The sequence below is a fragment of the Triturus cristatus genome, chromosome 3_1, assembly GCF_964204655.1.
Source record: "Triturus cristatus chromosome 3_1, aTriCri1.1, whole genome shotgun sequence".
In the NCBI taxonomy this organism is placed as follows: Eukaryota; Metazoa; Chordata; class Amphibia; order Caudata; family Salamandridae; genus Triturus; species Triturus cristatus.
Window position 1 is genome coordinate 1,111,950,928 of NC_140583.1, and position 16,265 is coordinate 1,111,967,192.

Sequence of the window (16,265 nt, forward strand, 5' to 3'; positions counted from 1 at the left end):
TCCTTTTTGTTAGGCACAGGGAGATTAAGTGATTTGCCCAGAATCACAGGATGTTGCGCGTCCTTGCTGAGACTCAAACCCAATTCTCCAGATTTGAGGTTGACCGTCCCTAGCTGTTAGGCCAACTGCTCTCTTCATGGTGTCACATGCCTGTGGACTATCTGCCCCCCCAAGCTCTCGAATGTAAACACACATCTGATAGTTCTAACATGCCTGAGGACACTGGCTGTTCTGGTCTACATTGCTTCCCACCGCGTGGAAATAATCCACAGAGGTGTTGGGAGAGCTAAACTCTCACCTGCAGAGACCTGACAGTTCGAGAACCAAGGTGTAGTTCCTACTAGCGATTGCTAAGATTGCACTATTACCCTGCAGATGGCTGCAACTAGTTTTATTTGTCTGCCCCACAAGTATAGGCCTGAGCTCAAGGTACATAACAAGGGGACGGACAAGCAACAGTTGTTAATGCTCATCAGCGTATGGGCACCAATCATAGTTTAATTACACAACAAACTAAAACAGGATATGGGCCTGCAAATCTTATGGATTGAAGAGAGAACTGCCGCCTCAATTTGTTGTGGTGTCATTACACAAAATTGTCTCACAGGAAGTGCAGTTACAAAGCCCTTGGTTTTAAAGGAATTGTTGTTTTCTCACCTGAGTGTTCCATATTAGGTCTCTTCATCTTGGATCCTATACCTAGTAATCTAAATGGGGTTTTAAAACATAAATAAAAGGCATTGTCATTTACAATGCCCAAAGCTTAAACTTGCGTAAATGTAAGACCTATTGCATTGCAAATGCTTGTTTTAAGGAGGCAGAAAAACCACAAACTAGAGCGGTGTCCCTGAAGCGGGCGCCGCGCTCAGTATTAAAGTTTTACAAAATAAAAAGATGAACTCAAAGTTTAAAAAAAGAAAAATGTAAAGTGAGCGCGGTGTCCCTAAAGAGGACACCAAGCTCAGCATACAGTTTAGAGCATTTAGCGCTCTATAACAAAATCGGCCGCCATTGCCCCATCACTGTCAATAAACAAACTAGAGCTCACCCACTTATAATGCAGACCGTGTAACAAGCCAATTAAAAGGTAAAATCCTTATGGGCAGTAACAAACGGAGACAAGGCGGTACCAGAGGCGGGACAAACACGCCTATTTTCGATTTAGAGGCCAGCATTTAGGAAGGACACTGACACAAGCCAATGACAAATATGGCCGGAGAGAGGGCGGGGCTTCCACTCCATAACCTAATACAGCATGCCTCGCAGAGCGAGCAGTGCTTGCGAGCTGCCGCTAGGCTTGACCTAATAACTACATGGGTGCCCGAGACAAGGAGGCTTGCAGTGAAGATGCTGTCAGCCTGAGAGCCATATGCCTCTGCTTCCCTCTCAATGACAAAGTCACAGTAGCAATGGACTGCGTTTAAACTGTTTACTGCCAGGGGTCATTATTAGTTAAGCTACATTTGGATAGTATACCTTTTTAATGTTCAATTGTCATGTTCCATATTTGTTGCCTTCACTAGAACAAAAGGTGCTCATTCCCTCCTTGCCTGTTTCTGTTCATTAAAGCACCTCCATAAATAAATTTAATTGGGGAAATTCGTTTTCCAAAATGGCCTTGTTTTTTTATTTTTTTAAAACACTCAGAGGCTTTCAAAAGTAAGCTAACAAAACCTGTTCCTCTTGCTCATTCGATTTTAAATGTCGCGTGAGAGGTCGGCTTTATGTTTTATGCATGGGCAGAGTAATTGATTTGCACAGAATCACAGGATCTTGTGGAAAGGCAGGGAAATTGAACAGAATTCCCCAGCTCCAAAGTCACCAACTCCGTCCATAATAATATTCAGAAAATGCTAAAGCTAGCTCTGCAGTTGCCATACTAAATACTGCTAAGGAAGGAGGTTACCCTTTTTCCTTCAACAATTTCACATTTCAATTGCACAGAACTGCATACAAAGAGCTTGGTTAAACACTTGAAAGGCGAGACCTATTGGCTATGCCAATGCTTGTTTTACTTTAAAGACATGGAGTTCAGAAACTGGTGTTGTCTGGAAATCATACTTTGAGTTCTTACCAAGGAAGCAGCATTTTAAAAAGTTGAAGTACTACTAAAGAGAAGAAGGATGCTTACCATCAAGAATTGCCCACTGCCCGTCAATTTCAGTGTGCTTCAGGTAGGAATCCTCAATTGTTGGGTCGTAGTCGGGCACAAAGATCTTCTGGAAAAACTGAATGGTCAGGGCGCTCTTTCCAACACCCCCATCTCCCACCACCACCAGTTTGTATGTGGGAAGATTTTCACTCAGGACAGCGCTTGTTGCCATGTTCAAGTTATTTCACAAACCTAAATCAAAACACAGTACTCTGTTAAAACCTGCAAATCATGAGCATATTCAGAATTAAAAACAGTTTTTTTTTCTAATATACAACGTAACTTTTTGTGGTAAGACCATAGGCCACTTCAACACCCACTGCGGAATAAAGTGTATAAGTGAAAGGTCACAAATTCAAATAAATTACGTGCTAACTTGGTCTCCCATCCTCCCAATAAATTATTATTAATATCTTATGTATAATTATTAAATGATCGCAATAAAATGCCCGTGTAACCACTCGAAACAAATTTGACCCACATACATTAAAAAATATACTTTTGCCCTTCGTCGATTTCCTGACATTCGTTTAAATTAAAAAAGCTGAATCGTTTTTTTTTCTTCTATTTTTGTAATGGAACAACTCGCAAGATGAGCATCTTAAAATCTCCATCCATCTGGTGATGATTGGTATCATCTTCAACCAGTGCGAGGATGGTTACGGATCCTAAACCAAACCGCTGCAGAAGTCACGCGCTGTAGAACTAGTGCTTAATTTGTGCTGGTGGTGAGCACCGGCACCGTTATCTAGGCAGCCGTGATATTCGGCAACTCCAGCATTCCTCAGATTACAGAATTGGGCTAATTTATTTTGCACTAGTGCAGATTTGAGGCCAAAAGCCGAGGACGCCGATTTTGAAGCCATTGCTGCATTTACAGAGCAGGTTTACTTTGTATAGACCATTTTAAACCTCCAACATATATTTTAACAAAGAAATCGTCATCCATAAGGAAATTTTAAAAAGAACAAACTTATTTGCAATATATTTGTTAGTTGTGTAATGAACATAAACAAAATGATTTTTTCTTAAACCTATTCCAATCGCTTTGACTAGTATTGATGCGCCGTATAAGCCCTGGCGCAGATCGTTAGTTTGGAGTAAATACTGTTTGCTCACTCGCGTATTCCACGCGCAGCATAATAGTGCAAATAGATGTGCCGTGTTTTATTTGCACCAGAAAATGTTTCTAGCATGATCCCGCGCGTATAAAGATTACGCTTTAAATAAGACAGTGTCTTCGTATAAAAAAACACCGTCCCGCTCTCTCTCCTGCTAAATGTGTCTAAGGCCTCCCCATGAACTGCGAGTTTCAAGGACTAAAAGGAGTGCTGGCCCCTTGAGGGTGCCCCCTTCGCCCCCCGCCCTGCGAGAGCCCAAGTTAAGCCCCTAGTTCTGAACGGCAGTGGGACGCATGCATTTAATAACCCGTCATCTGCCTTGGGAGCCATACTGAATTAAAGTAACACTCCGGGAGGACAGTTATGAATTATATCCTTTCTCACTTCGTTTTCTGAGCACCAGACTGGACACTGGCGGCGATTTTTAAGCACGGCTCACAAGTGTATTTGTTTTCATTCATTTCCATAATTCCATCTTTTTGACTTCTGTGACTACAAATGAGTTGGTGCATACAACTGTTCTTTTTCCTAAAACTCCCTTGAGTCCCAACCCTGATTCTGACCCCACACACCATCTGTTGCTGGTTGCCTGGGAACACATGCCTTTCGAAGGAGTCGGCTGGGAGAGGCTGCCAAATGGAGTATCTGCAAAGATTTATGGAGTGAGACCTAAATCTGCTTTTTAAATGTTCATCAGCTCAGGAGAGGACATGCAGCAGCCCCTCTTTGGGGGCTGTGCTAACACCCATCCCTCACCAGTGTTATAGCCAGTGCTTTAAATGGGAAAAATAAGTGCAGGTACTCATTAGAATAGAGGCGTGGCAAGTGGGCGGGGTGAAGAGCAATATATGATCGTACCTAATGATTTCTGTAGCAGTTGCAGCACATGTCAAAACACACGAGAAATGCGTTTATGGCACTAAAACAGATTAACCCATTACTCATAATTACATGCTCCTCCGAAGCAGAGCGGAATCTGCCCTGGAGGAGAAACCTAACCTGCTATGGAACAGGGTACCGGTACTCTCCCTGGCTACAGAGAAGTGCCGGTACTGAGTGCAGAAAAAATCGGAAGTGCCGGTACTCAGTACCGGTGAGTACCGGCCCATTTAAAGCACTGGTTATAGCTAGGCCTTTTGCCGCCCTTGGTGGTTCCAGCCCTTTGCCGCACTGCGCAGGCACAGGTAAGAGCGGGTGGTGGCACCACCCCCCCCTTGAACGCCACTGCCCCTCACACCCATCCAACACAGGCGTCACCAGTCAGGTGATCTGCTAATAAAAGGGGCAGGGCGCACGGGCCCTCAGCCAGTTTATCCACCCACAAGTATGGTGTCAGTGTCATTCCTTTAGGCAGCATGTGGCCCTAGGGCCCACGACATCACAGTGGCACCAGTGTGTATGTTATGAGGATATAGAGACACTATACTATTCTTTGCGGACATTTATTGGAAATATATCCGTCTTTAAGAGATTTATATCCAAAATCACCACCAGGAACAGTCTCCCTTCTCATTGTATCCATCGACTCGGTCACACGCACAATGGAAATGTACGGGTGCTGATGAGGAAGAATAAGCCAATAACTAGGGGTCGGCGCAATTTTAATTCCTCTGGCAGAATTGGAGGAATTTGGTAACTCTGCGTTCATTTTGTAACACGGAATTACTGATTAAATTCTGCCACTCCGCTGACAGAATTAATCTGCAGTGGTTTTTAATTTAACAGGGCAGTTTTTTTTTTAACATAGAAGGGACTGCTCCCTCTTCCAGCCCTGTTTGAACCACTGCACAGCAGGGCATACCCCTCGGCACTCTTACATACTTATGTAAGGGTGCTGCGTGGATACCCCTTGGTGCCCAGCTGCAAAGAAAGGGGCCCCCTGATTCTAATGTGACGTTCACCTAGACAGGGAAATACATAATGTAATAATGTAAATCTAGGACAACTTCAAAAATTAATACAAATCTCAAAACATGTCACAAATAAACACTAGTGACACTGGAAGCTAGAAAAATACAAAAAGCAATTTATAAGGATTTAATAATCATTATAAAAAATATAAAAAGAGGACTTATGTTACAGAGATGAACAAAAACACAACATTCTAGCTCGCAATCATACATCACACATTCATACTGCATTCTATTGCTCATATTAATGTACATGATCTATAACGAAACAAAATTTTAGATTGCAATTGATGTAGCAAGATAGTTCTGTGAACACATCGTTATTATTAAGGTGGTTTCCAATGTAGCTCTACGTGCGTTTCGGCAGACCTCTGCCATCCTCAGGAGTTCCACCAACGAATGTTGTGCTCAGTGCCCTTACATAGTTATGGGAGGACACCGAGGGGTATGCACTGTACATTGTGGTGCCTACTCGGCTCCTTCGTGGAATTCTGCGGAATCTCACAGAATTTTTGTGTAATTCCACAGAGTGAAACTGACAATTCCTCCCACCCCTACCAACAACCCGCTGAGCAGATGTCAGGCTATACATTTAATGGACTGTGGGAAGCAATGCCTAATGAAATCAGTAGTGGCAAAGCCAATGGGTCTACCTTTGGAATGCTGTTGGAGATGAGACTGGCAATAAATCCCCTTCTAACTGATAACCATAAGCGCAGGCAAAATAAATAGTTGTTTTTTTCACAAAAATAAAATTAAAAAGTAACTCTTTGAAAGAGTTTTGCCACTGAAGAGACAAACTGTTTTTAAGCAGATGTGAACAATGTGTACAAGCTTTGTGCTGTCACAAGTGAAGGGATCCAATGGGGAAAGTGGGCTGGCTGACTCCCTGCTATATGCTGATTCGGGAGAAAGCAAATGTGGATAATAATTCAGTGAATGAGGCCTGCTGACCTAAAGCGCATATATATATATATATATTCACTGAAAAAACCATAGGTTTCACACACGTTATAGTTAGGAATTAGCATTTAAAAAACCTTGCAAATTCACTTAAAAAACCATAGGTTTCACACATGTTATAGTTAGGTGGACATTTCACTCGGAAAAAAACAATGAAATTCCCCCGTTATAGTTAGTTCTGATAACTATAACTCGCGCGACCGCAATCCACTGCTGATGACGTCACATATTACATCACTCATGACATGGTCAGTGGCATCACTCATGACATCATCCTTTTGATAGAGTGGCGGTCTTTCAGGGTAGGAGCTGAGCGGAGCGCCCCATTCGTTTTGAAAATTTTGAGAGGATTCGTCAACCGGCGCCAAAGTTATTCATATATAGCAATAGTCTAAGAAGGTGACCATGGACACTGCCAACCAACGCTACCCATACATTTGTATAGTAAATGTGCAGAAACGTCACTGGAAATCACAATTCTACCATGCACCTGACTGTAATGGTAATGGTTATTCCCCAAATTCCGTTTGAATATCCACTCGGATGAAGCATGACACTTTGGGAGAGAGGAAGTGGCTGGGAGCATTTAGAAATCACAGGATTGTGATTGGATTGCTTCAGCCAGTGACTGTCTATGAGACTCCCCCACCTACAATCTAGGGACAGTTCCACCACCACTTTGGTGACCAAATGTCAATCTACTTGGCAGAAAACTCTCCATATTTCTGATTGTCTAAGACCTCATAGGCAGTTGTAAGGATTCCTGCACAGTGGTATCTGGAATTTCCACCAATTAAATTCTAAATTAGGGCCATGAACTAGCTTTCACTTTCCCACCTAATACAACGTTCAATCCTTGGCTCATAAGTTACGCAACATCTTTTTTGTATCCCCGCCACTTCCCATCACAACTGTTTTTCTGTAATCTGGGCTTAACTGGGCCTGACACAGCATAAAGTGCCATGTCCAGCATATCTTGGTTGAGATGTTCCTGCTGTTATTAAAATATTATTTGCGAAACGCTGTGTTGCTCAGGAGAGTAGGGTTCACTATATGAATTTGAAATACAGAAGAATGAAAAATTAAATCCGCGTCCTAGGGCCTTTAAAAGCCGGCCTATTCTGCTACTAATACTCTTTCCTCTATGACATCCCTTAAAAGGGAAGGATTCTGCAGGTTTAGGCTCCTGTTCAAGCAAAGGTCTGAGCCGTACATGCATCGACGTGGGCAGGGAGGCTGTGGCTTGTCCTCCTAGAGCTATTGGCTGAGCTGACGTGGCGGCTACTCTGCTAAGGCGGAGGAGCGTCGCCCCACTGCTCTTGCTTTTTAGTATCAGCCAGGATGGGTGGGGCTGGGTTCCCGTGACGTCCGGGAGGAGGAGTGGGTGCGGCACTTCAAAGTGCACATGCGCACTGTGCATGTTCTTCACCAGGCTGAAATGCCCAGCCTGGTGAGGAACATGTCCAGGCTCCCAGTCCCCGTCTAAGTGCCGAATCACAGCGCTCAGACCAATCACAACGCTGCATTGCAGCCTTATGATTGGCTTGGGGAAGAGGCATGGTGCTTCCTGGTTCTGGCCGTAGAGAGACAATGAGGGACGATGGAGGAGAGATGACTGAGGAGAGATACAGCGAGGAGGTGTTTTTTTTGTATTTTGGACATCCCCCCCACCAACCCTCTGCCCGTCAACCCCCCCTCGCCCCCCCCACTCTCGTTCCCTGCCAGACACTACTGTTCAGTCAGTCAGCTCAAATGTAAAGAGCTTGGGCATGGGCACAGCTTAGACCGGGGCACCACTCAAGAAAGGAAAGCTTTAAAGGCCGATGTTAAAGGAACGAAAGAAGGAGAATGTGTTCACTCTGTGCTTGCAAGGCTTACTGTCAGAAAACAGGGCTTTACTTGTGCACACGTTGTACTTTGAAGTGACACAGTTCATTGGGGAACATCTGATCTTTGTTATTGATAGAAAAAGAATTAGGGTGATATGATGCAGGCTCCCTTGCTATCTGGCCAAGTAAAGTGAGTGCAAGTGTTATAGTCCTCCGTTTGAATGTGTAGAAACTAATGATCAATAGGTGGTGTGCCTTTATTGCAGTCTTACTTTTGTTTTTATGACATAAAAACAAAAGTGGGACAGTAAGTGGAGATTGGTAAAAATGCAATACTTTGCTCACGATAAATAAATACTCTGCCTCACCAGGAGAAAAAAAGTAATTGGCCCAAGCAGCAGGCAAGAGAAGTCTTTTGAAGCTTAAAATGAAAAAAAGCCGAAATATAGAAAGCCATGTTGGGCAGTGGTGGCCGCCACAATAAAGAGGTGGTGAGGCGGGTGGAGGGGGCGTGGGAAGCACGAGAGAGGGAGCATGTGGGGGAGCACGAGAGGGGGAGCATGCAAGGAAGCACGAGAGGGGGAGCATGAGGGGAGCGCGAGAGGGAGGAGCGCGAGAACGGGAGCATGCTTGAGGGGGAGCATGCGGGAAGCATGACAGGGGGAGCACGCAGAGGAGGGCGAAAGGGGGATCAGAGAGGGAGCACGAGGAGGCAATGGTAAGGATTTAAATGGAATTATAGACACACAGAAGCATATCTATCTACCCTCCCTCCCTATCCTCTATCATCAGGTGCATGGTCGTTCGGAGACAGAAAATAGGCCCCGGCATCAAAATAAAAGTGAGCGCCATTAGTGAATCAAATAGCTAAAAAAGTGGCCCACATCTGCAAATCAGGGCATTTTTGAACTTACAAAGACATTCTGTATAAGTGTTTTATAGCAAGATATGGGAGACCGAAAACACCATATATACAAGGGTCCAAGGGGAAACTAGTTTAACGACTAAAGTATCTTTGTTCCCCAGAATACACAGAAAACAAGCATTGGCATAGCCAATAGGTCTCGCCTTTCGGACCTTATAAGTGTTTAGCCATGCAACAGTTGCATAACTAAATACTTATAAGGTCCCAAAAGCGAGACCTATTGGCTATGCCAATGCTTGTTTTATGTTTGCCCCAGCCGGAAGCATTTCGGCCCCACAGTGTTTTGACTGGATGATTTGTATCCTTTCACTGCATACTTGATTGATATAGAGCACTCCATGGTATTGTATGTGGTTACTTACTTTGCTCTTTTCTGCCCCGCATGATTGATTCCTTTTGGCTCACCCCTATCCCTAATGTTCCCCACCCCATTCCTCACTGCCTGCCCCATCCTGATCCTGATGTTGCATTATTTTTATTCATTGATTTTTGAAGGCCCAGCAGCAACAATGTGCTGCCTAGCCTCTTCCACTGTTTTGGGCGCTTTGAGCGCACTTGTTATTCACTTTTTAACGTACCGTTTTAGCGTGGTCGTCTACCATGTTAGAACTGTAAAGAAACAAGCATCTGCAATGCAATAGGTCTAGCATTAACGCAAGTAATTGTAAATGACAATGCCTTTTATTCATGTTTTGGTTTTTAAAACATAAATAAAAGGCCTTGCCATTTGTAATGCCAAAAGCTTAAACTCTCGTAAATGCGAGACCTATTGCATTCCAAATGCTTGAAGGCATCGCTTAGTTGCCCTCTTCTGTCCCCCATGGCTCCTGATGAGCTTCCCGTTTGCTGAGACTTAAATAAACAAGCCGGTGGTCACAACTGCGCATAAGAGGCTTTCCTGCAGTAAGAGAAACTCATTAAAGAAAATAGGGGCATATTATCAAGAAACGCCGTTAAAATTATCGCCGCTTTAGCGGCAGAAAACTGCCGCTAAAGCGGCGATAATGAGCTTGATAATATGCCCTTGAGAATTCCCTTAGAAGCCCATGTTCTGGTGTCAACATGGGCTTCTATGGGAATTCTCTGCGGCATATTATCAAGCCCATTATCGCCGCTTTAGCAGCAGTTTTCTGCCGCTAAAGCGGCAATAATTTTAATTCCGTGCTTGATAATATGCCCTTTAGTGATTACAGGCTAAAGAAGACATACCCTGTACTACAGAAGTAAAACGGCCAGTCCTCATGGGAGGCTACAAATGAAGACAAGGTGGTACTAAGGAGGGACTAACAAGCCTAACAGCGAATCAGTAGCCAGCATTTACAAAGGACAATGACACAAGCCAATGACAAATATGGGGGCAGAGTCTAAGTACATACTCCAATACAGCATGGCTCACCGAGCAGCGCTGCTCAGGCTCAACCTAAAAATGGGTGAAACAAGTCAATGCAAGACAAATGCACGAGCATCTGTGGCATCGGGGAATGGATTTTCTGATGCAGAAAACCCATTTTAAGATTACCGGCTGTGCACGCGCGTGCATTTTGACAGGTGTTTGCATGCCGTTGGCAAAGCTAGTGGTTTAGCTTTTTAGACCCTAGACTTCTTAGCTTCAATGCTTGTAAAATTAAACCTATGATTTTACCGCAGAAAATATCTGCTGCACTTGGTGGATGTGGCTTAACGGCTAGAGCGGCAGACTTTGAAGCTGTGGAATAAGGTTCACGTCTGGCAGGAGGCTCAAACATCCTGTGATCCTGGGCAAATAAATTAATCTCCCTATGACTAGAAATGAATGTGTCCGTCTGTAATGTAACTGGTGCTAATGTAAAGCGCTCTGATACCTTCGGGTCGACTTCACGCTACATAAAAACTGCAACAAAAAAAACGAGCCTTTGGCTCGCGAGACCTAACTCCATGATATAACGTCGATGATGAAAATCTAGCACCTCCTGTAAGTAATTAAAACTGCCCATTTGCTTTCTGATTGCTGTGTGTGGCAGACAGAATGTATTCAACTGGTTTTCTCTAGGACCTCTGCATGAGAACAGCATTCAGGCGCTTTACTGCAAACAGAGCCATGTACAAAAGTGATTAAATAAAAATAATAAAGAGGTCAGAAAATGTTGAATCAGGTTTATCATCGAAAACATTATTATTTTAAATGACGAGCACGCTCTCTGTTATTTCCAACTGAAGTGTACGATTGGGATTGGGAATGAATTAACGGTACCTTAAATGAAGTAAAGGTACACAGACGTGGATATGTTACTCCGCTACTGTCAAGGTTGTCCACTTTTGAGTTCCAAAGATGCTATTCCTAATCTCCTAGTGAAAAAAGTTTTTTTTGCTTTTTCTGCTTTAAATCGGTAGTGAATTAACAAACAGGCGCCGACTGCACAAACTGGCATGGGTATGCAGTAAGAGAGGTGTGAATATGCAAATCAGGAGGCGTGCCCGATCAGTGAATGCATCCAGAAGCCATACCCAAACAGAGTCCTTATGAATAGGGCTGAGAGGGATTGATGGCGGGGGCGTGGCTTCCGGCAACAACGGGGACTTATCTGCCGGGCAGACAGCGCTGCCTGGGAGGCCTCGCTCATTGCCAAGTTCACTCCTTGCCTTATGCATTGGCAGGCTGGCAGAGGGACACAGCGGGGACGTCCAGCGGAGCGGAGAAATGGCTGGAGAAAATCGGCTTAAAAAGCTGAGTGCGAACAGCACGCACCACCCGTAGCCGCCAGCGCCCAGCCAGCTGTCGGCGACAGCCAACGCCGCTCGCGCCAGCAGCTCAGAAAAGGTGACTCTGAAGAAGGAGATAGGACTCGTCAGTGCGTGTGCCATCATCATAGGTAAGGTGCTGGCGGGTGTGAAACACGACGGCTTGCAGCAGTGCAAACTTTGGAAGAAGTCTGTGTGACTTGGGAAGTCCATGCAGTGCACCATTTTCGCATATGTTTTGTTAGTCTAATAAAAGTTTCACGACTTGAGAGTTTTTGTAAACTTTAAAATAATCGACCTGACAGCGTTAATTACATTAATTAAGTACTTTTAAAAGGCTGTCACATTTGGGCCAGCGCAACTAGGAAACATTTAAGGTAACTTTTTAACTTCTGACTGTGAAAAGACTTGGAGGGAATGTGGTATCTCGGAGCCTGAAAGCGTGATTAATAATCCCAGCTTCGTGATTTATCCGAAGCGGTTGCCAAGGAAAGCTGGTGTCCCGAGGTCTCATGTCCTCTGTGACATTTGAGTAAACAAGAAGGGCTGGGCGAGAAGGGAGGGGGGAATGCCAGCAACAGAGGAGCCCGCGAAAGTGAAAGTGATCGTGATTACGATCGCTACGGAGGAAAGACACATGGCGCTGCGCGTGTGCACGTTCACGTGCACTGTAGCTTTAGGCCACGGCAGCACTTTGAAAAAGCCCAGATATAAAATGTCTCTTCGAGCCTTTGGCTCACGAGACCTAAAAACAGGAAAAGGTACTAAGTCAAACAACACAGAACAAGAGGGCCACTAGGAAGCTATGAACAAAGTGAGAGAACCTCTCCGGATAATCAATACATCATTGTGTCAGAAGTAAAGAGTCCATCAGCCCACCCTTATTGGCGGAGCTTCGTCATTTGAGACTCTAAGGGGTCAAAGTCTGGGCCAACACTATCGAACCAGCCGGCTCTGCTGAGTGCCCGACCTAATGATCCCAGATCGTAGCGACTCCTGACACAATGTGTGATCCAATTAGTTAAGACTCAAAAGAAAACTAAAACATAAGTGCAGTGCTAAAATATGATAGTGTGCTAAAAATGACTACGTGGGCAAAAAGCTATCTTTAATAAGGATTGACCAGGTGTCATGTCTAAAAAGACCAAATAGTCTTGAAAGAATAGACTATTACTTGATTTGGTCTCATAGGGTCGACATGTTTCAGCCGAAATGGTCAACTGACCCGGCTTTCTTCAGGACCTATATAGATGGAGCTAAGGCTACTGCAAAAGTGTTATGTCTAGTGAAACAATGTGAAAAACAAAAAGTCATAGAGTTATGTGGCAACAGCCACCCTACCAGGCAAGCAATTTTTTGCTCGGGTATAGGACTTGATCCTCTTTCCCAGCTTTCTGTGGGAGGACAGCCTCACCTCACCCGGCTGACTGCTCGGAGAAGGAGGCACCGCTCTATCCGTCGATACCTCGAGCCGGACTCCGCGCAGTCTCAAATGACGAAGCTCCGCCAATAAGGGTGGGCTGATGGACTCTTTACTTCTGACACAATGATGTATTGATTATCCGGAGAGGTTCTCTCACTTTGTTCATAGCTTCCTAGTGGCCCTCTTGTTCTGTGTTGTTTGACTTAGTACCTTTTCCTGTTTTTTTCAAGATATGGGAGACTCCATGCGTTTTGGGCTTATTTCAGGCAACGTTTGTGTTAATATCATGAAAATCAACAGTAAAACCCATCCCATCAGACCATGAAACAGGCATGAAAACTGTCAAAAAAACGCCGGTGGCTGCTGCCAATCGGACTGGGGGGGGGGGGGGGGGGGGGGGCAGCGTGGGGAAAAAACGAATAAAACAAAATACAAATTTACCTTTCGCTGCCGGCCGCCGCTTTCTTCTGCTCTTGTGCCGCACTGCTCCTGGCACTGCAATCCCCAGGGGCATAGGCTCCCAGTCTCCCCACGCAATCCCTGTGCTTCTCTCATGCAATTGCTCCCAGCATGAGAGAAGTGCTGGGATTGGGCAGAGCGGGTCGGTTTCACGCTCCAGCAGGGACTGGGAGCCTGTGCCCCTGAGCACTGCTGATATCTCAGAGGAAAAGCCTGGAGATATCAAAGTGCGCATGTCGGTTTGGCTGTCCTAAGACGGCCGACCAAACCTGCATGCTCACATTCAGTGCCTACCATGCCTCCTCCCCTGCTACTGACGCTGAGACATATCCCCGCCCCAGACTCACGGAATGGAAGTGAAAAATAAAATGACAATAAAAAAGTTTTGACATTTTACTCTTCTTCTGTCTGCGGCATTTCACCAGTGGGGCGACGCTCCTCCGCCACAGCGGATGTAGCCGCCCCTGCAAAGCAACGGCTCATACGCTAACCGGCCTGGTCAGCCCTTCTGCCACGGTCTGACGGCCTTTCAGGCCAGCCCAACCCAGCTCAGATGAACTTTTGCCTGCACAGCATACCAGTTCCACTGGGCATTGGAGATGACTGTGCTTGCATCACATTTATCTATGGTCGCTGGAGTTCATTTGCTATCTCCCTTCGCTACAGCTCACTAGTTAATTTAAACAAAGGATTTCACTTTCTGACTCCGCCTTTCACCCACTGGAGTGCCATAAAATGAACAGTGGCTCATGATAGCAGTATCTGTTACCACATGTTTTGAAGACTCGATGCGTGTCTTAAGTGCTATCTTAAAAAGACAATCACCATGTTATGAATATTTTTACAGCTTCACAATGAAACCTGACTATAAGTTTTATCTATCTGTCAAGTGCTGTAATTGGATTTGTCTTTGGCTCCAACTTGTCTGTTGCAGACAGAACTAGGACGTTCCAAAGAAGGGGTAAGAGGTGCACAGAGCGGCAATTTCTCGCTCTCCGCAATAAATCAGGCTTTCGTGCTGTTGACCGGTTTTCTCTTGCGGTGTGATAATAACCCAAACTGTATACCTGGCTCTCTTTCAAAAGGCAGTAAGGGTAGGGTGACCAGGCGATTTGTCCGGACGGTCCGGGTTTTTCACCAGCTGTCCGGGCAGATTTCAGGAAATGTAGCTCATGTCCCGGTTTTTGGAGAGGGTCAGCTGAAAACGGCGGGAGGTGTTTTTTATGTTGTACAAAGCAGGGATAGTGAGCAGTTTTTTCTAGAAAGCAAGTTAATTAACAGGGAAGCTTCTGGGTTTAAACATTGCATTTTATTTATGGTCTAACTACCTGTTCTGTAATTCCGTGCTGAGGAGCGCTGTTATTCTGTACGCTGGCTTGAAGTAAAACTGTAGTCCTTCTATTTTCAAGAAATGTCCCGTTTTTTTTGGCTTTACAATTCTGGTCACCCTCGGCCACTCTGTGGAAACCGCTGGCCGTGGACGCGAACCGCCGACTGCGCCGCGGACAGTGAAGGTCTGGCAGGGCGCGCGGAGCCGAGGGAGCCCGAAAGGGCCTGGGCACGCGGACAAGAACAGATCGGGGCCAGGACAAGGAGCAGAAAGGGGAAATGAAAACAGATGTGTCCGTGACGCGTGAACCACAACTCCCCAAATAATGCAAAAGGTTTCCAAAAAAAAGGCTCAGCACTTTTATTTTGGTACACGGACAGAAAACTGTCAGCTCGAAAAATATCTAAAGAGCCAAATCCCCAAGGGAGAGAAAGCGCCCCAGGTGGCGTAATATACTATTTAACGCAGGTTTCACGTAAATAAAGTCACCCTACGCAGAGGCGTTTCCTAAAGAAGTTGTGCAGGCGCGCGCGATGAGACAAAAAATACTAAAAAAAATTCTAGCGCACATCTTAAGTAAACGAATAGGCTAGTTTGGTGCTTCGAGGGAACAGCTTCTTGGGGTGCGGGATAATATATTAAGTTATGTGATGTATGAGCTCTTGGGACAGAAGCTCGTAGGGCTGAAAGAAGTAAAATGACAGACAGGGAATTTATTCTGCCCGTCGCAGTAAAGGCTGCCTCCAGATAGCCTGACTGAGGCAGGATGTGAAAAGTGTCCCCCAGAAAAGGGCAGGTTTTCGTAGATATGAGATCAGAGCTTCTACAAGGAATGACAGGGGACTCTACTTAAATCAAAAGGCAAGGAAAAATGCCAAGGTGTATAGGAAGCGCTCCAACAGACACATGTCTATTTTACCTGTAGGGAGGCAAATCCTGGCATCATTAGGAAGGTTCTAGACGAATGTTTGGAGGGACTCGGGTCAATTTGAGAACAACTGGGAGTGCAATCTCCAGCACCTGTAAGGTGACAAAGTTTGGAGGTCTGTTAGACATGCTTTAAGTGGAGGTCTGAGCTTGGCGGCTATGGGGAGGGAGACCACAGCCGAATCACCATGTGCATGGCTGCTGAACTTTGCTAAGTACCTGTAACATCCCCAGAGAAGCTCAATGTTAAGAGAGGTCTTCAATCTGTAAATCAAGGTGCATGGTGGTTCCCGCGTTTATGGAGGGGGCAGAGGGTGACATGTGGAGGTCTTTGGGATGGGGCAATGGAGAATGAGATGGGACCAAACTAAGGTGTTTGAGAATGAGGAGAGTCTGCGAGTCACAGGTTTTTTAGTTGTAGCTGAGGACTCCTCCATCTTACTTGTCTTCTCATTTCACTGTAGCATCTCCTCTGCATTTGACCTGCAGGTTAATTGTTTGTCCTTTC

The 16,265-nt window shown here is 45.2% G+C and overlaps 1 protein-coding gene across 2 annotated transcripts in view; it reads right to left on the reverse strand.

Moving 5' to 3' along the window:
* The window catches only part of MRAS (muscle RAS oncogene homolog), a 236,584-nt gene that overhangs the window by 138,838 nt on the left and 81,481 nt on the right, over positions 1-16,265 (reverse strand). For both annotated transcript variants that reach the window (XM_085645990.1, XM_085645991.1), the window contains exon 2: positions 2,132-2,344. In XM_085645990.1, coding sequence (XP_085502116.1) covers positions 2,132-2,324 — 193 coding nt within the window. In that variant the 5' untranslated portion in view covers positions 2,325-2,344. The remainder of the gene's footprint in view (positions 1-2,131; positions 2,345-16,265) is intronic.